This window comes from Hibiscus syriacus, unplaced genomic scaffold, assembly GCF_006381635.1.
Source record: "Hibiscus syriacus cultivar Baekdansim isolate YM2019G1 unplaced genomic scaffold, ASM638163v2 tig00116995_pilon, whole genome shotgun sequence".
Lineage (NCBI taxonomy): Eukaryota > Viridiplantae > Streptophyta > Magnoliopsida > Malvales > Malvaceae > Hibiscus > Hibiscus syriacus.
The window spans coordinates 190,884-213,081 of record NW_024063511.1 but is presented as its reverse complement, the minus strand read 5'-3'; the positions used below and the strand labels follow the sequence as shown (position 1 = coordinate 213,081).

At 34.6% G+C, this 22,198-nt stretch overlaps 2 protein-coding genes and 1 pseudogene across 2 annotated transcripts; 2 read left to right on the top strand and 1 right to left on the bottom strand.

The window, feature by feature from the left end:
• The first annotated feature begins 5,414 nt into the window (after nucleotides 1–5,414).
• LOC120193380 (DNA-directed RNA polymerase 1B, mitochondrial-like) lies at nucleotides 5,415–13,085 on the top strand. Its single transcript, XM_039195892.1, has 19 exons — nucleotides 5,415–6,233; nucleotides 6,985–7,197; nucleotides 7,281–7,414; nucleotides 7,520–7,586; nucleotides 7,711–7,769; nucleotides 7,972–8,089; nucleotides 8,275–8,388; nucleotides 8,519–8,650; nucleotides 8,740–9,156; nucleotides 9,327–9,377; nucleotides 9,890–9,960; nucleotides 10,314–10,398; nucleotides 10,628–10,780; nucleotides 10,865–10,939; nucleotides 11,419–11,508; nucleotides 11,613–11,660; nucleotides 11,806–11,920; nucleotides 12,005–12,108; nucleotides 12,561–13,085. The coding sequence occupies exons 1-19, from the start codon at nucleotides 5,415–5,417 to the stop codon at nucleotides 12,669–12,671; spliced, it is 2,976 nt and encodes a 991-aa protein (XP_039051823.1). The 3' UTR covers nucleotides 12,672–13,085.
• Nucleotides 13,086–16,645: 3,560 nt separating this feature from the next.
• On the top strand, nucleotides 16,646–17,208 carry LOC120193373 (annotated as a pseudogene).
• Nucleotides 17,209–17,864: 656 nt separating this feature from the next.
• On the bottom strand, nucleotides 17,865–18,220 carry LOC120193374 (phytosulfokines-like). Its single transcript, XM_039195885.1, has 2 exons — nucleotides 18,089–18,220; nucleotides 17,865–17,996 (listed from the first exon to the last, which is right to left on the bottom strand). Exons 1-2 carry the CDS (start codon nucleotides 18,200–18,202, stop codon nucleotides 17,877–17,879), a joined length of 234 nt encoding a protein of 77 aa, XP_039051816.1. The 5' UTR covers nucleotides 18,203–18,220; the 3' UTR covers nucleotides 17,865–17,876.
• Between the last annotated feature and the right edge of the window lie 3,978 nt (nucleotides 18,221–22,198).

Genomic DNA, 22,198 nt, shown 5'->3' with positions numbered 1-22,198 from the left:
TGTCCCTCTAAAGCAATTGGTTAAACTCCCCGGCTTTATGGATTCAGCTAGCCAGATAACGGCAAATTAAATCAAATTTATCTAAGCAAGAAATTTTCAGTAATGATGGACTAAGGGAGTTAAGGAACACCTGTTATAGTCAATTTCACACGAGCACTCAAGAATTTCATTTTTAGACCGATATTTCTGCACTACCTTTGTTAGAGGAGCTTACAAAACTTGAACAAATGGAAGATTTCGGAGGACCGAAATAGAAGGTCTAGTAATTGATTATGCTAGTTGCGTCATTTTGTCCGCATCCAATTAAAATGCCAAAGCATGTTGCGATGTTTCAAAAAATGACATTTTGGGTTACCGAAACCTTAGAAAGGAGACCAACCTAAAGCCAACTCATCCATTTGAACACTTGTCAAAGAGCTGTAACTCTGAAAGCATTAAAAGAGCTATTGATTCCTTTGATATACTCTGAACTCATGTTTATAATTTGATTCAATTGCAAACAATATTTTACAGAATTTTTATCCTTTTCCCTCCTAAAACAAGAAAAAGGAGAAAAACATTTTTAAACATGACAGTCTCAAATATGAAAGGTCTGTAAAGCCAAAGCTCGAGAAGAAAATGGGGCACGGTCAATTCCATGAACCAGATTGGCAGGCAAAACACAGGACTCCAATCCAAGAGATAAAACATAACTCATTCATGTTGCATGCATCTCAGACATACTTAGGTGCATCACATTCATCATTTTAGCATACATAATTTTTGCAGCTTTTAGAGTCAAGCTTCGACTTCAGGATGAAGGCTACTCGACTTGTAAGCGCCTTTAAAGAACGATGGTGGTTGCTTAACTCGGCATTAATAAGCTACACCTCAACCGACTTGACATCTCAGAACCAATTTCAGATAGGTTCGAGAACCAGTTCAAAACAAGTCTAGTTCGACTCAAACTCAACCATGAGCAGCATGTTTCCAGTTAACACTTTCAAGCCAGATTTCAATTCCACGACGGAAGACATCCGGCTCACAACATTTGGCGAAAGGGGCCATCATTCATTTAAAGGAAATTTACAGCACAACTTAAGTCAAGAAAAGTTGTCTGTCAACAAACAACTTTCCAATTTCCCAATTTCAGAGCCAATTTCAACTTCACAGCGAAGGATATTGGACTCCAGACAACGCAAGTTCAACTTCACGACGAAGGGACCGCTGGTTGTCAATAAACAATTTCCCAATTTCAACTTCGCAAAGAAGGATATTGGACTCCAGACAACGCAAGTTCAACTTCACGAAGAAGGGACCGCTGGTTGTCAATAAACAATTTCCCAATTTCAACTTCGCAACGAAGGATATTGGACTCCAGACAACGCAAGTTCAACTTCACGACGAAGGGACCGCTGGTTGTCAATAAACAATTTCCCAATTTCAACTTCGCAACGAAGGATATTGGACTCCAGACAACGCAAGTTCAACTTCACGACGAAGGGACCGCTGGTTGTCAATAAACAATTTCTCAATTTCAACTTCACAACGAAGGATATTGGACTCCAGACAACGCAAGTTCAACTTCACGACGAAGGGACCGTTGGTTGTCAATAAACAATTTCCCAATTTCAACTTCACAACGAAGGATATTGGACTCAGACAACGCAAGTTCAACTTCACGACGAAGGGACCGCTGGTTGTCAATAAACAATTTCCACGGTTTCAACTTCACGACGAAGGGAATCGTGCCGACCAAAGACCTTCGAGTTCGACTACGCTCAGCTCCAAGGCACATCATTTGCAGCATAGCTTAAGTCGAGAAAGGCTATCTGCCAAAGACCTTCGAGTTCGACTCCGCTCAGCTCCAAGGCATATCATTTGCAGCATAGCTTAAGTCGAGAAGGGCTATCTGCCAAAGACCTTCGAGTTCGATTACACTCAGCTTCGAGGGCACATCATTTGCAGCATAACTTAAGTCGAGAAGGGTTATCTGTCAACCGAAGACCTTCTAGTTCGATTACACTCAGCTCAGAGGCAAACCAAGTTTAGCTCAAGGCAAGAAGAGCTATATGTCAAAAAATTGTCGAGTTCGATTCCAATCAGCTCGATGGCACCTCAATCACACTATTGTTCGACTGCAATCGAGGTTTTCAAGTCGAGAAGAAGACCTGGTTAACCGTGCCTTAGTGGCAAGAAACTGTTTTCCGGCATCATAGCTTAAGTCGAGAAAAGCTATATGTCAACGAAGACCTTTCGAGTTCGGTTTCATTCAGCTCGAGGGCCTATCAAACACATGGTGGAGTCAGAGAACTACTTTACAGCCAAATTTTTTAACCAAGGTCTTTAAACCGAGAAGAAGACCGAAGTTGACTACAATTGGGCAACAAGAAGCCACATCCCGATTCAAATTTCGAACTACGGTTTCAATTCCATATTATTTCGAGATGGACTCGACTTCGCGATGGAGGGGTCATCCGCAGCTCAATTCGACAGGGAGTTATTCTTCAACTCTATCGAGCGAAAATTTGTGTCTTTTTATCTTTGTCCTATTTTTCGTTCCACGAAAAAGGACAAAGAGGGGCAACTGTAGACACTCATTTTCACCCGAATTTGAGTTTTTTATTTTTATTTATTATAGGCATATATACGATAATATAGTATAATTTTTGAAAGTGTTTTTGCAAAATATAACATATAGTTTTCAAAAAACGGTTTCCGAAAATATATATATAATATAGTTTTTTTAAAACGTTTTTGAAAACTTATATACAATATATAAGTTTTAAAACATTTTGAAAAATATATAACATATATTTTTGAAATCATTTTGAAAATATAATGCATAGTTTAAAAAAAACATTTTTGAAAAATTTATATAATATATAGTTTTAAAAATATTTTGGAAAACTTATATAATATTTTTAAAATCATTTTTGAAAACTATATGGTATATAGTTTTGAAAACGTTTTTAAATATAATATATAGTTTAAAAAATATTTTTTGAGATATATATATTATATAGTCTATATTATTATTAGTATTTTTATTTTTATTATTTTTTTTCATTTTATTCATTTAATTTCATTTATTATGTTTTGTGGTCCAGGTCCAAGATTGGGTCTAAGAGAAGTCCACTGTTCGGGTCCAATATGTTTGGGGCCTGAACTAGCCCAAACCCTATAAATTAGGGTTTATACATCCAAGCAACAGGCGCCGCATGGGGAGTTACCCAGTCAAAGAGGAGAACCGGCCGGCCGGGAAAACCGAGACTGCACCATCCCGAGATTCCCGGCCACGTGAAGCAATGATAGGGCCGAAAGGTACGGGAACGACCCCGTCATCACCGGAAATAGCCCGTGGAGGGCGGAACAGATAGCATCAGTGGTGGGTATAAATATCCACCAAGCCACGGTACTCAGGGAGGGAACAACCAAACAGTAAACCGACCATCACCAAGAGGACATCAACAGTACAGTAAACCAAGAGGAGGAAACACAGCCAACAGAAAATACCCACACAACAGAGAGTCATCGAGAACCAAGAACCACAATACACAACCCACGAACCAGATCATCATCAAGCCACTGTGAGTACACCCAGAACAGTCGAAACGACCGAGAACCAAGGACGGAGCAACACAATAAACCAACAGAACCAGCTAGTCAATCAAGCAAACAACGAGCCAATACAACCGAGGCCCATAACCAGAAAACAGTAAACAAAACATCATACCCATCATCGAGAGATCAACACATAATCATCAAAATAAACCAAAATAAAACCAGAGCGAGAAAAAGAGAGATCACCACCGTGCGAAGCAGCGGGAACGCCAAAAGTCACCGGCGGCGCGGGTTTTTTCCGAAAAGGTATTTCCTAGATCTACACGTCTAGGGACGTTTTTTGGCGAAACTAACTTGGTTTTCAGGTCAAGGGTGAGAGAGGGCGTATTTTGGGTGCGTTTGGGTTAGTTCCGGCCACCGGCGTCGCCGTGCGCCGCCGTAGCTCCGCTTTGGTTCTCTTCCCCGACGAGGGGAAGTTGAGAGAGTCTGAACTCTCTCTCCCCTTCTCTTTTCTGGAAGCAAAGAAGAAATGAGGAGAATGTAAAGGAAAAAGCCTTTTCGAGCTTAAATATTTGAACAAAAAACGGTGCCGTTTTGCTACCAAACGAAACGACGCCGTTTGGCCTCTACCACCCGTGTTTTCAGGAATTTGGGGGAAAACTGCACATTTGGTCCTTCATTCCCTGTAATGTTTTTGTTTAATCACTGAATGAAGTTTTAATTTTCTATTTCAGGTGTGCATCTTTCAATAGTTATATTTCTGTCACTAGTGGTTTATTTTATCATAATTGCATATGTTTCATGTTGGTCATAATATTTTAAGTTATTTAATTTTAGTCTCTGTTAACATTTTTATCCCGTTTTTCATTTTATTTTATTTTATTTTATTTTTGATTTATTTCTTATCATTATTATTATTGCTTTCCTTCTCTTTTTATTATGTTTATTATTATTATTATTATTTTTACATATTGTTTTCATTTTTTTTTTGAAATCTAACATTTGCTTCTTTTGTCACATTTTTATTCTAATATTTTTTTTCCTTTGATTTGCTTATTAATTAATTATCATTATTTTTTTTATATTTCTTTTTTGAATATTTTTAGTAGTAACATCGATCAATTAAAGGTAAGTAATTCGAATCGAATATTTTAAATTTTAATTTAAATTTCAATTTTCGCAATTAAAGACAACCGGTGAATTAATTGGTACCGAAAGGGCGGTTCAAGGGTGCTAATCCTTCCTTGACCGTAACCGACTCCCGAACCCGATACGTTTCTGGTATAACGCAGATCAGGTAAGATGGTGTCCGACCCACCTAAATTCGTTTTAAAGTGGTCGGTGGCGACTCCAATTCGTTTAATCCAAGTCGAAGCCCAATTCCGGGCCCAATCGAAAGACGGTTGCGACAATAATAAAAAAAAATATGAAAAAAATATTTTTTTCCAGATATAACACAGGCCATGAGCGAGTCATTGATCCCATGAAATTTTATAGTTCGAGGTATGACCCGTTAAATAAGTGTTGGGCTCCTTTTTGAAGGATCCGGGCTTAGCCCAAATCTTAAAACGGGTGGGTTATTAAACCCGAGTTAGCATATTTATAACAAATTCAGAGAAAACATAGGTTTTTAGGAGGGTTTAGAGGCGGCTATCTCCACGAACAAAAAGCACCCCTCCACATATCTTTTTCTAAGAACTCTCACGCTTTCCTACTTCTCGAATCTCGCATTCTTCCATTCTCTTCCTTCCTTGAACCCTCTGAAGATTTTCCCTCTTATTTCATACATTTTGGTTCCAAAAAGGTAAAGTCCTGGAGAAAGCTTTGAATTGGAGGAATTTGTTGTATACGAGAACAAACATAGCTCAAGCATGTGGAGAAGCTTAGTTAAACAAGCTTCCTACAACACACAGAAGTTTAAAGTTGTCCCAAAATCATATGCTTCATCGCTTCCTTCATGTTCGTCTACAGAGTCTTGTGAGGGTCCTGCTTTTATCTATAAATCCAGACCTTCCAAGGTCATAAGCGATGGTTTGTATTGGTCCCCGGTTCTGGGTTTTCGAGCAAAAGGTGTATTCTCTTCGCAAAAGGATGGCGTGGGCAGATTCGGTTTCTCTCAACCAGGTAAACCTTTAAGCTGTTCTGGGAAATTCTGGAGTTTGAAAGGGTATGCAAGTTCTGCTGAGGCTATTGTTTCTAATGATGAGGACCTTTCGGGGTCTGAAGAAATCAATGAATTAGTGGAGGCAATAATCAAAGAAGAGAAAAGCCAGTGTTTTCCGAAGCAACCGAAAACGATGGTAGGAGGAATGGGGGTGGGAAAGTACAATACGTTGAAGAGGAGGCAGATAAAGATTGAGACCGAGGCATGGGAAGAGGCGGCTAAAGAGTATCAAGAATTACTAGCGGATATGTGTGAGCAAAAGCTTGCTCCGAATTTGCCTTATGTTAAGTCATTGTTTCTCGGTTGGTTTGAGCCTTTGAGAGATGCTATTGCTGCTGAGCAAGATGCGTGCAAGGGGAATTTGAGGATAAGCCATGCTGCTTATTTTAATCAGTTGTCTGCCGATATGATGGCGGTTGTTACCATGCACAAATTAATGGGGTTATTGATGACTAGTACTGGTGGAACTGGGGGCATTAAAGTCGTCCAAGCTGCTTGCCAGATTGGTGAAGCCATTGAACATGAGGTGAGGGGGTTATACATTATAATAATAATTATTCAAGCCAGTGACATTGTTTTCTGAGCACAACAATCTGGTATATATATATATATATATATATATATATATCTGTGTGTGTGTTAAACCGTGGTGGACGAATTTAAGAAAACTATGAGCTTTTGTTGAAGTTTATTAGTTGATAACATGATCTATATAAATTTATAAAATTGTTGCTGGTGTTTATGGTATTATATTTCTGAAAGCATCCATGTGTTAGTAAAGTAGAACTTTGTGAAATATTCAGTCTTGTGATTGGTGGGACTATTTCTAAATGTTAAAATGGTAATTAGTAATATAGAAATAGTTTTTCTTTAATAGGAGTAGGACAGTGTGCTTTCCGAACGAAGTTGGAGTGGAGATTATTACCAGAATTCTGTTTTCTGCTTCACAGGATAGAAATTACGAATTTCTGGATGAAATAGATTCAGGCAACTTTAAGCATGGTGGAAAAAAAAACACGTATCCAAAAGGCAAAATGTACTTTGGATTATTTTCCCTTTTAAGGTTTTTTATTAGAAGAATTGATTATTGTTAAAGAAAGTTGGGGATGAAAATAAGTTCTGAGGTTAGCATTTTTTCACTTGTGTTTTTTTTTCTGAATGACTCAAGATAGAGGTGTCTATTTAGAATTTATTTCACAAGTTTGTGCCTTATTCTCAAGGGGCATTTACTATTTGTTGACGAGAACTTGTTTATGACTGTTTCCTGTGTGGATCAGGCCAGGATACAGAAGTTCTTGGAGAAGACTAACAAAAAAAAAGGCTCTGAATCTGAACCTGAGACCAATGAACAAGATAAACTGACTAAAAACCAGGAAAAGGTGAGGAAAAAGGTGACTCATTTGATGAAAAAGCAAAAGGTGCATCAGGTAAGGGAAATAGTGAAGGGGCATGATAGTTCAAAGCCTTGGGGTCAGGAGGCACATGTTAAGGTATGTGATTTTTGCAGTTGACAAAAATCTGTTGTGGTTCTTGTTGTGTACATAATGTTATATAATGGTTTTGCCCATTTTAGGTTGGCTGCCGTCTGATTCAGTTATTGATGGAAAATGCCTACATACAACCACCAGTTGATCACTTAGGAGATGCCCCACCCGATATTCGTCCTGCATTTGTACATGTTCTAAAAACTGTCGGCAAAGATGGAAAGTAAGTTGATCAATATTCATCTGCTTTTTCTCACTTTGACTTCTTCCTCATTCATTCATAACTCAAAATAGATTATTTACTTTTTGTGTTTATATCCTTCTCCAGCAAAGGCAGTAGAAGATATGGTGTCATTGAATGTGATCCATTAGTTCACAAAGGACTTGAGAAAACTGTAAGTAGTCTTTAACAAATGCGCTTAACTAGCATTTTGTTCATAAACAATATCCCCCTTGAATAAAATTCTATTCTTGAAAGTATTTGCATTTGGATGAACTAATATATGCTTGTGCAACCAGGCTAAACACATGGTCATTCCTTATATGCCGATGTTAGTACCTCCTAAAAACTGGACAGGGTATGTACTCAAGGTTCTTTGTACAGTTTATTTTCCTCTTCCATTATTTCCCCCCTAATCATTCGGATATATCGACAACGTCATTCAAACTTATTCCAGCTTATGTAAATATCTTCATATCTCAGCTTGGAAGAGCTATATATATATACTCACTTGTTTTGTTCCTATTCGCTCATTGATAAATTCTGTGATATTTGGGCAGGTATGACCAAGGTGCATATTTGTTTTTACCATCTTATGTCATGCGGACACATGGAGCAAAACAACAGCGTGTAACTGTTAAAAGAACACCAAAGCAACAATTAGAGCCTGTTTTTGAGGTTTGAAAACCTTGAGATCTATATTTATATCTCTATTTTGTCACTTTCAAATGTCACCAACTGATTATTTGCATATTTTCTTTTAAAATGAGAACAGATTGGATAAATTCTTGCCATGCATAATTTTCATCACTGTTCAATATAGCCTCTTGTTACGATGATTCTTTTTTTTTCTTGTGTATCAGGCTCTGGATACACTAGGGAATACCAAATGGAGGATAAATAAAAGGGTTCTCGGTGTAGTGGACAGAATATGGTCTAATGGAGGCCGTATCGCAGACTTGGTTGACCGTGAAGATGTGGGTACATCCAAAATAAGTAGAATTTGATTCCTTCTCTGGTTCATGTTCTTTTTTGTTCATGTTAATGATCTTTCTTGTGTTTCAATTTAGTGATATGCCATCACCTTTTATTTTAATTTTTGAATAGGTTCCTCTGCCTGAGGAGCCTGATACAGAAGATGAAGCAGAAATTCGGAAATGGAAGTGGAAGGTACGGGCTGTTAAAAAGCAGAACGATGAAAGGCATTCACAGCGGTGTGATATTGAACTTAAACTTGCTGTAAGAAGATGCCTTAATCAGTGACATCTACTTTGTGTCATATCATGTAATTATATATTGATGTTAACATTATTTTCTGATGGAGATAGGTGGCTCGAAAGATGAAAGATGAGGCTGGCTTTTACTACCCGCACAACCTTGATTTTCGAGGCCGGGCATATCCTATGCATCCATATCTAAATCATCTTGGCTCTGATCTATGTCGAGGTGTGTTGGAGTTTGCTGAGGGACGCCTCCTTGGGAAGTCAGGCTTACGTTGGCTGAAGATACATTTGGCAAATTTATATGCTGGAGGAGTGGACAAGTTGTCCTATGAGGGTCGAGTAGAATTTACCGAGTCTCATTTGGACGATATCTTTGATTCAGCAGACAAACCTCTTGAAGGAAAGCGCTGGTGGTTGAATGCAGAGGACCCTTTCCAATGCTTGGCAGCATGTATTAATCTCTCTGAAGCCTTGAGAAGCTCTGCTCCAGAGACGACCATTTCACACATGCCCGTCCACCAGGTACTTTTCCCTAGCGAAATTGAAAAAGTAGATACTGAATTTACTATTTCTCTGTTAGCTTTTTTGTGTGGTGTTGACAGTCATTTCGTTGAACCCTGCTTTGAGGTTTTCATCGTTTTTCAGTTGTCTGAATCATAATATTTGGTTTTTATGTCATGATCTACTGCAAGGATGGTTCATGCAATGGTTTACAACACTATGCTGCCCTGGGAAGGGACAAGGTAATGCACTTTTCTCTTCGTGTTTCATATGGATGTTTTGATCTAGCCTTAACAAAATAGGATGTCTTGAGTTGTTTTCCTTTTACCAAACACAGAAAGCATTAACTATTGACTCATTTAGTAATCCAATTATGCTCTTAACTCTAATGTTAATTAGACTTTTAAGAAAGAGCTGATCTAGATTTAGGGTATTGGCTATAGTGGGAAAGAGATTTGAAGGATCTATAGGGGTTGAGGGGAGAACATGTTCCAAGTTGAACAGCATTCATACATTTCACATATTGATTCTTGAATGTGGTGTTTATGGAATGGGTTTCTTTACTCATAACAAGTGAAAAGTCATTAAAATTTGTTTTATTACTGCAGTCTGCATTTCTCCATGTTAACTGAATGTGCAATGTGTATACATAGTGAATGAAATATTTAAATGATCGAGTGAATTTGCTTAAATATGCACAGATAACTTCTTTTTTTCTTCTTTGGCATGTTAATTGATCTGCTTTGGCTTTCAGATAGGAGCAGCTGCAGTGAATCTTGTTGCAGGAGACAAACCAGCTGATGTATATTCAGGAATTGCTGCCCGGTAATTCAACTTCCTTTCTCTTGTTCTCTCCTTATTCTGGGATGGATGCTTTACACTTGTGCTCTAAACTGTGTTAAATGATTTACCTTTTGAGTGAAACGGAAGAGTAACTTAGAGGAATCCTCATTAATGCATTTGTAAGAATTGTATCATGAATTAACAGATCCAATTTTTTTGGTCAACAATGTGGTCCAACTAAGAATGGGTTGCTCATTTTACTTGATTGCATAACTGTTTTTACCAGGATTCTGCAACGCATAATAATTCTATAGAGATTGGCTTGGAATGTTGAATTCACGAAAAACAATATTCTCTCATTGACCTATCTAAATCAATTTGATATTCTGGTGTAGGGTTCTTGATATTATGAAGAGAGATGCACAGGAAGATCCTGCAACAAATCCTAATGCTTTACATGCACGGCTTTTAATCAATCAGGTTTGTTTCATTTACTTCTGTTGAAACTTGTACGACAAGAGGAAAATGATAATCTGTGATAAAATTTATACTAAATAAGGGGTCTTCAATTATGTAATTTGTATAATTGGCCAATAGAAATTGGATTGCGTATACCTGGGTGGTTAGTTCCTGATGTGAGAAGTTTCATAGCTCATGCTTGTGTCCATCTTATTACGGATATTTTACCTTCACTATTTCATATCTCTAGGTTGACCGGAAGCTAGTGAAGCAGACTGTTATGACCTCTGTGTACGGTGTTACTTATATTGGTGCACGTGACCAGATCAAGAGAAGGTTGAAGGAGCGAAGTGCTATTGCAGATGAAACTCAGCTCTTTATTGCAGCTTGCTATGCAGCAAGAGTGAGGACTTTTCTTGTGTGCCCATGCATACCTATATCAATGTCTGGCTGAGGATTAACATGATCATCCTTTTTCTATTTTCAGACCACCTTGACTGCCTTGGGAGAGATGTTTCAAGCTGCAAGAAGTATCATGGGTTGGCTTGGTGAATGTGCAAAGGTTGGTCATTTATTGATTTGGAGTTTCCTTTTAGTATTTATGCGGTTTTGAGTGCTGCTAATAAGTTCTGGTTCTGATGTTCGCAAATGGCTCTTCTGCAAACAGATTTATGAATGTATGATACGTGCAAAAATGTCAGAAAAGTAGCGAATAAATGAATAGAAAGAAACGTTCATTAGTTTGGCACTTGTATTTATGGACTTAAAACCTAATTACTTTATGTTCGTTCAACTGGAAAGTATTTTAGGGAAATTTTAAATCTTTGTATTGGCTAATATTTGTGAAAGCTTCTGGTGAAATTAGTTAATTGGTGGCTCCGTACTAATATGTTTATATGACATCCTTTTCACATGCATACTTCTAGGAGTTAGGTGGTGTGAGAAAAATTTTTGTTATACATTTAGCATTCTGCCTTAATTTTTATTTTCCAATAATTTTTCTAGCATACTTCTAGATTCTGACAGACTGAATATGAACAGGTTATAGCTTCTGAGAATCAGCCAGTGTGTTGGGTCACTCCTCTTGGTCTCCCGGTTGTACAACCTTACCGGCAATTAGGACGGCATCTTGTAATCTTCGAAAACATTTATGGAACTTTAAAATGGAAAGTATTTTATTTTGTACCATGAATGCAGCTTTACAAACGTTCTAATGTAATTAATTTAATGCACAGATCAAAACTTCCCTTCAAGTGTTGACTCTACAACGAGAAACTGACAAGGTAATTTTCTTTCTTTATCTGTGCCCTTTACAGTTGCTGAGTGAAGAAAAGATATGCAATATGTTCTATGATTCTTTCTTCATCTATTGTTTGCATGAAACTGAAGTAATACTTACTTTCAAGTATGTTAAAACCACGATTATAGGTCATGGTTAAGCGGCAGAGAACTGCATTTCCGCCAAATTTTGTTCACTCCCTGGATGGCTCCCATATGATGATGACTGCTGTTGCTTGTAAAAAGGCAGGCTTGAATTTTGCAGGTGTGTAGTAACTTTTAGTGCATGCATCCATTCACATCTTTTTCTATACGAGGAAGTCTAAATTGAACCCCGATGTTATCACAGGGGTCCATGATTCATACTGGACGCATGCATGCGACGTTGATGAAATGAACAAGATACTAAGAGAAAAGTTCGTTGAACTCTACGAGGCACCGATATTGGAAAATGTAATGTATCTCTGACCCTGCACTCTGTATTCTAATTAGTGTATTGTTGCTCAAGTTAAACAAAGAAGAGAGTTAAAAGACATTGTCAAATTCATAAAAATCTTTATGAATATTTGAAAGACATTTTCAACTAGAAATAGGTGATAGCTTTATGTCCTATTCCATATACCTTTTCTCAAAAGTCCATTATGATGATGAATTCATGTTTATTAATGGAAAAAGGTATTACAGAATTGGCATATTGGGACATCCTAGTGCTCGGACGGAGTTGAATATCACAATCTGGTTATATATTTGTGTACATAACATGAAGAGTCGTGTGTATCTGGGTGTCATTGTAAATATCAAAATATATTTGATGGAGGAAAACAAATTACCGAAATATGCACTTGTTATGTTTGTTGGTTAGTTTACTGCTGATTGAAAAATGACGGTTTAATTTGTGCTTACAGTTGTTGGAAAGCTTTCAGGAGTCCTTCCCTTCATTAAACTTTCCAGCATTACCCGTGCGAGGAGACTTTGATCTTCGAGAAGTTCTGGAATCCCCCTATTTCTTCAACTAGCCTGATCCAGATGCAACTATCTGTTAATCGAATCATATATTCTTTGACCATGGGCATGAGATTGTGAAGAGGCAAAGCTCCTTCTGCAACAACCGAATTAAGGGGTAAGTTCTGAATTGAATATCACAAACAGTAGGCTTGCCAACTACAATCATTATGCTGTTGGTATTTTTATACATATCATACAACAATAATCAATTGTCTGGAGAACACCTTCACATTTTTTGCCTCGTGGTTCGAGTTGTGGCGCTGGTCTTGAAACTAGGCCGATTGAGTTAAGCTGTATACAGAAATGGTTGAGGAAGTGGTCTAAACCAAGAATGGAAACTTCAATAGAGCATCTGGATCATCTGTATTTATTCTCCCCCCCCCCCCAAAATTATTAGAGCAATAAACAAAAGCAGCAATGGAAGATGATCTTTCCATTTAAACATGGGATGATTGGTGTGTGTTGTTTGTCCCTTCGTTGTATATTTCATCTCTGAAAAATGTAGAATCTTGGAATGGTGGTTGTTCCTTTGAATTAGAAACAAAGTTCCTGTAGTAAAAAAGGTCCGAAGTATGATTTATTTGTCAAGATCATGAACTGAATTTACTGATTTCAGATGTTAGAATCCAATATTTTAACCTTTAATCTTTTAAATCATGTTTGTGACTTATTTTTAAGAATTTATGTTTAAATTATATTTTCCCCAAAAATTTAATTAGTTTTACTTCATTTTCAAAAATAAAATTCCGTAAAATCATGATAAAAAAGTTGTAAAGCATGCAGTTATGCTGTATAAATAAGGAAATATTATTGGATAAAACCCTTTCCTCGAAACAATGATATTGACGCTTTCGCCAATCTGAAAAAGAAAAATAATTCCATTTCAAGTTTTCAACCATGGGATTTACCATCGCCGGTTGCTCAATGTTCTTGCCTCGTTCTCCCTTGTTTATTGGTGGGAAGACACAAAATAATCTATACTAAAAAGGTAATTTTTTAAAATTTTGAGAGAAGATGAACTTATATATAAGGACGAAAATATATTATCAATAGGTAATAGTAAGAAACATATAAAATATAGAGAAAATAACCTCAGTGACAAAAAATATCTTATAATATACGATTTTAACCAATTTTTTTTGGATTTGCCAAAATGACCAACTAAATCGCAATGTGATCGATAATTCGCAACGCGATCTCCGGTATCGCAAATCAGTTTCCAGATTTGCAACGCGAATTTCGACTATCGCATTGCGATTTACATATTCACATTGCGACAGTCCAAGTTCGCGTTGCGATTTATTCCAAGTTCGTTGCGATAGTCGAAGTTCGCGTTGCGATAGTCCAACTTCGCGTTGCGATTTATTCCAAGTTCGTTGCGATAGTCGAAGTTCGTGTTGCGATTTATTCCAAATTCGTTGCGATAGTCCAAGTTCGCGTTGCGATTTATTCCAAGTTCGTTGCGATAGTCCAAAATCGCAACGACGGTATTGCATTTGTTTCTTAAGAATTTTCTCTAAAAAGATAGTATTCGCGCGGACGTCTCGTATCGTCTCGTCTCGGGTCGTGGTCGTGGTAATACGTGTCTTCGACACGTCCGCGCCAATAATATCTTTTTAGAGAAAATTCTTAAGAAACAAATGCAATACCACCAGTCGTTGCGATTTTGGACTATCGCAATGCGAATATGTAAATCGCAATGCGAACTTCGACTATAGTCTAAGTTCGCATTGCGATAGTCCAAGTTCGCATTGCGATAGTCGAAGTTCGCGTTGCGAATTTGGAAACTGATTTGCGATACCGGAGATCGCGTTGCGAATTATCGATCGCATTGCGATTTAGTTGGTCATTTTGACAAATCTAAAAAAATTGGTTAAAATCGTATATTATAAGGTATTTTTTGTCAATGATATTATTTTCTCTAAAATATATGATAATTTGAAATTTTTAATAGGACAATTGTCTCTATAGTCCCTCTTCGATCCATCCATAATCGACAGGAATCTAACATCACAATAGACTTAATTATAAAAATTAAATTAGAAAAATTAAAAGAGATAAAGACTTAATTTCAATAGTTTCAAAACTATCAGTGATTTAAAATATAATTAAACTATTAAAATTGGAGGTCACGACCTATAACATGCATTCGTCCATATTTAACAAGATTCTAATTTTCATAAAAAACATTCGTAATTCTTGGGGGGAACATATTGAGATGTTTTTATTCGAAATATTAAATAAATTAATTGAAATAAACCAATTTTTTTAAATAAAGATTCAAATCCTAACATCTATGACTTTTTATCAAATTGATTTGGAATTAAAATCTAAATGTTTATAAATTTTTTTCTTTGGCGAATAGTCTGAGTGATTAAAATTATTTTTCTTTATTCATCTTAACTATTGATAATGCATACACATCATACAAATATATTTACTTGAACTCAAAATCTCTAAGAAAAATAATATTCTATTTAACTACTGATACGTATGTAAATTCTTTTAACATCAAATAAGATTCTTCTCTTCTTGGGATGTTATGGATGAAACTATATCATAAATGAGGGGATCATAGTTAGATATAACTTGATCCACATTTCACATACAATAAACCATGGTTTAGTTAACCATAATGGAGACAGCGAAGTTTTGATCTTGACATGCTTAGGCCAGTATTTTTTTTATAATTAGGTTTAAAGGTTTTTAGGGATAGAGTGAGAATATGTTAGAGGAAGGTCGAATCTTTAAAAAATTAAATATTTTATATTTTATATTTTATAGTTTCATATCTTCTAAATTTCTAATATTTTTTTTAAATATTCATACTTTTAATATAAAAATTCGGCTATAAAAATAATAAAGATGGTAAATATAGCATGCACATCACCACGAACCACTACGTATTATTTGTATTTTATATCTCATACTTGTTTTCTAAAAGTATTCGTATTTTATATTTCATATTTATTTTAAATTTAGATAATATAAGATAAGAGTATATTGTTTATGTATTTGTCATTAGTGAATTGGCTGACTTGTGTCTGGAACTGCTTGGATAATCCCTTTAATCATTCCTACAGGAACTATGTATATAAAGAGTACGTGGATAGGCAGGGAGAAGTGGTGCTTCATCATTGATCCATATTCTTATGGATGGAGATTGATTACTGTAGAATGTTAAACTTTATGGTAGTAGTACTAATTTATAAAATTTGAGGAGAATTTATAAAATTTGAGGAGAATTTATAAAATTTTAGGAATAGTTTGATATTGTTTAAGTAGATTTTGAGTTTGGGGTCTTATGTTTGTAGAAAATTTTCGTTGAAAAACTCATTTACTAAAAGTAAATGTACGACATGAGTCGATTCGGATTAATCAAGCCTGACAAACTGAGAATGCAACAAAAAATACAGTTTTATATAATACATGAGATCACTAATTAAACTAATACGTCTTTGAAGCACCTACATTAACATTAGTTTCCACATTGTTAGGGGATTACGACAGACCTTAATAAAGCTAGAAATTAAGCACTGAACGACACGTAGACAGTAACATAACTCTTACTCTGTCTTCAATGTTTTTGTTCCATAACTTATCTGATATACAGCACTTTCATGGCAAACTAATAAACTATTTAAGATTGAAGGATAACTTTTCTTAACAAACTTAAACTTTATATTGTACTTACTCTATTCCCGTAGGAGTTCTAAGCAAAGAAATAATTCTCCTGGAATTGACTACTTTAGACTCCATTTCTGAACTTTTATGTTTTATATTTCAAAATATTAAAGATTTAATAAGTATTTAAATATAAAAATAATAATAAATTAAGATCAATATCTCTCTCAAGATTTATGTACCTCATAAGCCTTATATTTCCTATAAAACCTGCAAGTGCTCAACAATGGGTGCAAAAACGTTACTGCTACAATTTTCAACCCTTAATCAGCCTCAGATATCAACTTCAGAACCTAAAACCATGTTTCCCGGCGAGTTCACTGAGTTTATAACTACCTTGCACCAGAAAACCAAATCCTGATTTCAGACAACTTTAACATGATGCAAAACACAATCCCAAGTTTCCATTTCAATACGTTCTCAAACAGCCAATCCCCACTGGCTGCTCATGAGTTGATTGCACGGTCCTTGAGTACTACTTCAACTTCAGATGAAGCCGATGCCGACGAGCGGAGACAACGGAGAATGATATCGAACCGAGAATCCGCTCGTCGGTCGAGGATGCGAAAACAAAAGTACCTCGATGAGCTTTGGTCACGGGTGATCAGGCTTCGGAACGAGAATCGGACTATCACAGACAAGTTAAACCATGTATCAGAGTGCCATGACCAAGTTGTTCGAGATAATGCAAGGCTCAAGGAAGAAGCCTCAGAGCTTCGCCGAATGGCGATCGACGTAGGAATCGGCAGCCCTTTTTCTCTCGCATTAACGGAACTGGAAGAGGTTCCCTGCAACACCGCTTACCTGAGAGCTGAGTCGACAACAAACCAATCCATTACCAACTCTGTAAATTTGCTTTATTGAGATGCCATAAAAAACAATAACCGTAGTTACAGTGATATATAGAGATATTATAGATAGCTATTTGTATGTTAGTAGTTGGATAAATTTAATAATCAGATATTAAATTTTATTTTAATAGATCATGTAAATTTATCAAAATCTTATTTAAATGTCTTGTTTATTCGTTGAAGATTATCTGAAGGTTAATGTTCCTCTCATTCTCGGAAGTCAAGATCTTTTAGTAGTTTCGATAGACGAAGAGTTTATCTAAATCTTTCGAGAGGAGAAACGTCATATCTAAAGATACAATATAACAGATCATTTTACATAGTTTGAAAACGACTTTTTTTTGCAGCTCTTCTCGCCGCATATCCATGGCGTAGAATGGTACCAGGCTACCAGCAGCAGTAATAATCCATCAGAAGCAAATCAAACAATCAATCAATCATTCCTTTATCTATTCATCATTTTATGAAACCCCACCAACTTTAGTTACAGAAATTTCACTTTGAGAAATGAATCAGACAAAGAACAGTAAATAGCACTGAGAAACAATGGTGGAGGTGGCTGCTATTAGTGGCTTCATCATTCAAACAACTACTATATACCAAGCAAGAGTGAAGCAGTTTGAAACATAAAATTAAGATTTGATCACTTATTAAGTCGTGAACATATTACAGAAAAAAATATCACGGGGCATCATTTTCTTGTGTATAAATATAATCCGTATGAGCAGCCAATGATCTTCTAATCATACATTCTTCATCGTTTAAACCTCCGCACTCCCCATCAATGAAACTCATCGATTCCTGTAAATGGTTGACATAAGCAAGAAATCCCGGAGGAAAATGGTCACTAAGAAAACCAGGATTAATTTTCCCAGAAAAAGAAATTAACTTACTGTTGAAGAAAATGGTAGATTCTGAAGATCATCAGCTTGTTGCGGAAGAGGCCTGGCTTTTGCAGTCGATAGCAGAAGTAAAGCCAGGATCAAGATAATGAAGCTCTTTGTCATTTTTTTTCAGTTTAAGAGAGTTTTTGGAGAAGATGATTTTCGTAATAAGATAAAGAGTACTGTTCTTCAAATCATACTTGTCATGTGAATCCCTGAAGTTAATATGAATCCTAAAATTTAATGATATATGTTATAGATTATATTATATTTTATTTATAGTTTTTCGAATCGTATTTGGTGTGTGGTTTCATGAAGCCTAAAGGAAGATGGAATCATAATGACAGCAAATAAAGTCAAAAAGATTTGTAAAGTTTAGTCGGGGAATGGGGGTGACAGTTCCCTGGGAAACATCGCCATTGATGAACATCATAGGGAACTGTATTTTGATTCTTCCTTTTTCTATTCACTTTAGGGATGATGCATAGACTTATGATGACAGCAAGTTATAAAGTCAGATGCATGCACGTGATTCAAAAATTTATAAAAAAAACTAGGGTAAAATATACTAATAGTTCCCTAGGGTATTATTTTTTAAATACTATTAAAAAGTATAAAATGATACTTTAACTATAAGATAATATTTTGTTAAGTCATTTAATTATTAAAAGTTATAAAATGGTCAATCGACTATTTATATGTTTTAAATTCATATTTTTTGTTGAAAAAGTTATGATTCAGATATAATAAAATCATATTTTAATGATGTCTATTGACACTGACGTTACTTTTAAACACTGACTCGACGATATAATGTTTCAAGTACTAGTTTAACGACATAATATAAATAGAGAATCCATTCAAAAAATACATCTCAAATAATTTTGAGATATGATTTTATTATATCTCAGTCAACAAGTTTTTGTCTAGCTGAGACGACCATCAATCTTTTAATAAAAAAGGATGAGTTTGGAACATAAGAATAGTCAGATCACAATTTTATAAATTTTAATAGTCAGTGGACTCAACAAAACAACAATCTATAGTTAAGAGATCACTTTATATCTTTTAATAGTCAAAGAATCAACAAAACAATATTTATAGTTAATGAATCATATGTGTACTTTACCCAAAAATATTAAATGATTTTATTTTATTTATTTGTATTATAACAAAAAAATTAATTTAAAATTTTAAAATTTGTAATTAACAATTAATTAATTCAATAAGATAAAATGTTAAATTATTTAAATAATATTAAATAACTTAAAATAATTTTACAGCCTGATATCTATAGTTTCACTATTAGAAAACGAAAAATTAACTTTTATTTAAATTTATTTAAACAGTTAAATTAATTAAAATAATACAAATAAAATATAAATTAGTCAAAAACTTAAGATTATGCTTGTAATCAAATATCACCCAAGGAATAGGTGAGTATAAGATTAAATCTTTTATTATATCTTGCGTATATATAATATTAGAATATAAATAAAATAATATAATCTTATATCAAAATTTAATATTAATCATTGGTTAAAAAAGGTTATTGGCATATTAATTTAAGTTCTATGTAAATTATATAACCAGTCAATGGATTAAATCACCGACACGTTTTAAGAAAAAACTTAAGTTAATTAATAATTGATTAAACATGTCGAGAACAATGACACGAGACACCAAACAATTTAGCATTCCAAGGTTATCAACAAAATGCGTATACTTTTATATTGTTTGGGGTAACTTTTCTGGAAATACTATAGTCATGACCACTTATATTAGATGCAGATTTTACTTTGATCACCAATCTTTCAATTTTATCAATCATAATAGTTAATTATTTAAATATTGTCATTCAAACTCTTTACCGTTAATATTTGATGAAAAAACTGACGTGATAATTAAAATTTAATATAATTATATATTTAACTCTTATTATTAATTTAATTTTAATTTTAATTTATTTAATAAATTTAAATTTAATTCTTTTTTTTGATAATTTTAATCATCTAATAATTAGAAGAAAAATACACTAAATATGAATTTAGCAAGGAGAGGATCAAACTGCATCCAAAGGAAAGTTGGAGCACGTCATTATCGTTGAGAAATCTCACATTTGATATTCCAGCCGTTCCACTAAATATATTTATTATTAATTTTTCAAAAGTTAAAAATTTTAAACTTTGAGAAGGACTATTCTAAATATTTTAAACAATTAAATTTTATAAAAAATATATTAAAAATTACTTGAATTATGATTTTAAATTATTTTTTATACTTTTATCAATAGTAAATTTTAGGCTTAATACCGAGGGTTCTGATAATAAAAGTCGTTTATCGATGTTTTTGTATTTAAGAGAATCAATCATGGGATATCTACGTCTATTTGTAAGATGGCAGATCTGGTAACTAGAGTTTAGATTTTGTTTTGACACATCAAGTTGGTATGTCAGAGATCTTATCTACATTATGCAATCGACCAAAAATATGTATTAAAAGGGTGTAGGTTAGTAAAAAATTATAATAAAACGAGAAATCTATCTGAAGACTTTAATAAGTGGAGAGCTGATAATTTTAATAAATATAATTTAACGAAGTTTTAAAAATTTATGAAAATCATCTTTAAAGATATAACAATATTAAAAATCCATTACTTAATAGATTTGTAAACACGACCTTATTTCCCAAACAATACTAATCAAATTAAAACTCAATTAAATACATTGCTTAAAATATGGGAGGTCCAGCACTGTTGGACCGTAGGCCGAGAGTAGTATTTATATTATAGAAACATGGGCTGGGCTAGGAGAACAGAAAATGTTTTTAGTTTTTTTCCCTTGATTAAAATGAAAAACCCAAAACCCTAAAAATTATCCGTTGGAGAAACATGGAATGAATTTCCAATTTTGCCACTATTCACACCTGAGTCGGTTTGTTTTCCTTATTTCCTTATTTGTTATAAAGAGCGGGAAACGAAGACCAAGATCTCAAAAGAATATCAGTAAAGCGAAAATTTAGGGTTTCTTTTTTCTTCTTTTTTTCCCGAGTGATGGCGAATGTAGCAGTGGATGAAGATCAGCAATGGCTAATTAATTGCTTATCTGCTACTTTCGATCCTAATCAGGAAGTCCGTTCGTTTGCCGAAGCTTCCCTTGATCAAGCCGCTCTTCAACCAGGTTCCTCTCTATCTTTTTAGAATTCCCGCTTCTTTTTCTTTTCTTGAACTTCATTGCCTTTGAAATGCCTGATATTCGCCTGTTTACGTCGTAATTTTAAACTTTCTAATCTTTACTAGTTGGTTTGATAATCGCGTTTAGATATGGAAGAAGAACAACTTTTTTGTTAAGTGATATTAAAGAAACGTTAGTAGATAGCAAACTGCATGATGATGTTACTTTTAGTGTTACATTTTGATTCTTTTGTTCATTTTTTATCAATCATAACTTGTTTTCTCCTTTTCGGTTTGCTTTATAGTGAAGTTTTAAGAAAAAAAGTGTCGAGGAATGGAGATTTAATTGTCAAACTTGTCGACATAATTCATTAAATTTTCTTTAAAAACGCTCCAGAACAATAGAAGGTAGAAAACTACTTCTAATGGCAGTAATTATAAACCAGTGATCTTTTGTTGCAGCCCCCCCCCCCCCCTCTCTAAATATAAGTTAAAGGAGTTGAGAAAAATTGTGCAGTCACTCACAGGATTATAGGTTACAAAGAAAAAAATTGATATTTAAAAGAAATTTCTTAAAAAGAAATGAAGTAACTCCCTTGCTTTCACGTACAAGCAATGGAGGCTCAGATTGGTAGGTGCTTCAGTGTTTTTTTTTAATAGAAAGTGGGAAAAAATTGAACTGCAAAACAACAAATAAATCATAAAAAGAATAAATGATAGCTTGCTTTTTGTAAAGCCTCTTCTCCATCTATCTATGCAACATCCTTGTAAAAAATCAAATAAAGACCTTGAATAAGGGCAACAATGACAGGTACTTTTGTCTATTGGTTTTAGAATAGAAAATGACATCATTTTGTTTCTATATGTGCTTTTAGTTGCATTTTACTTGAAACTAAGTTGTTTCAAGTTTTGCTTCTTTGTATGATAGCTTGTTTTATGTCAAATTT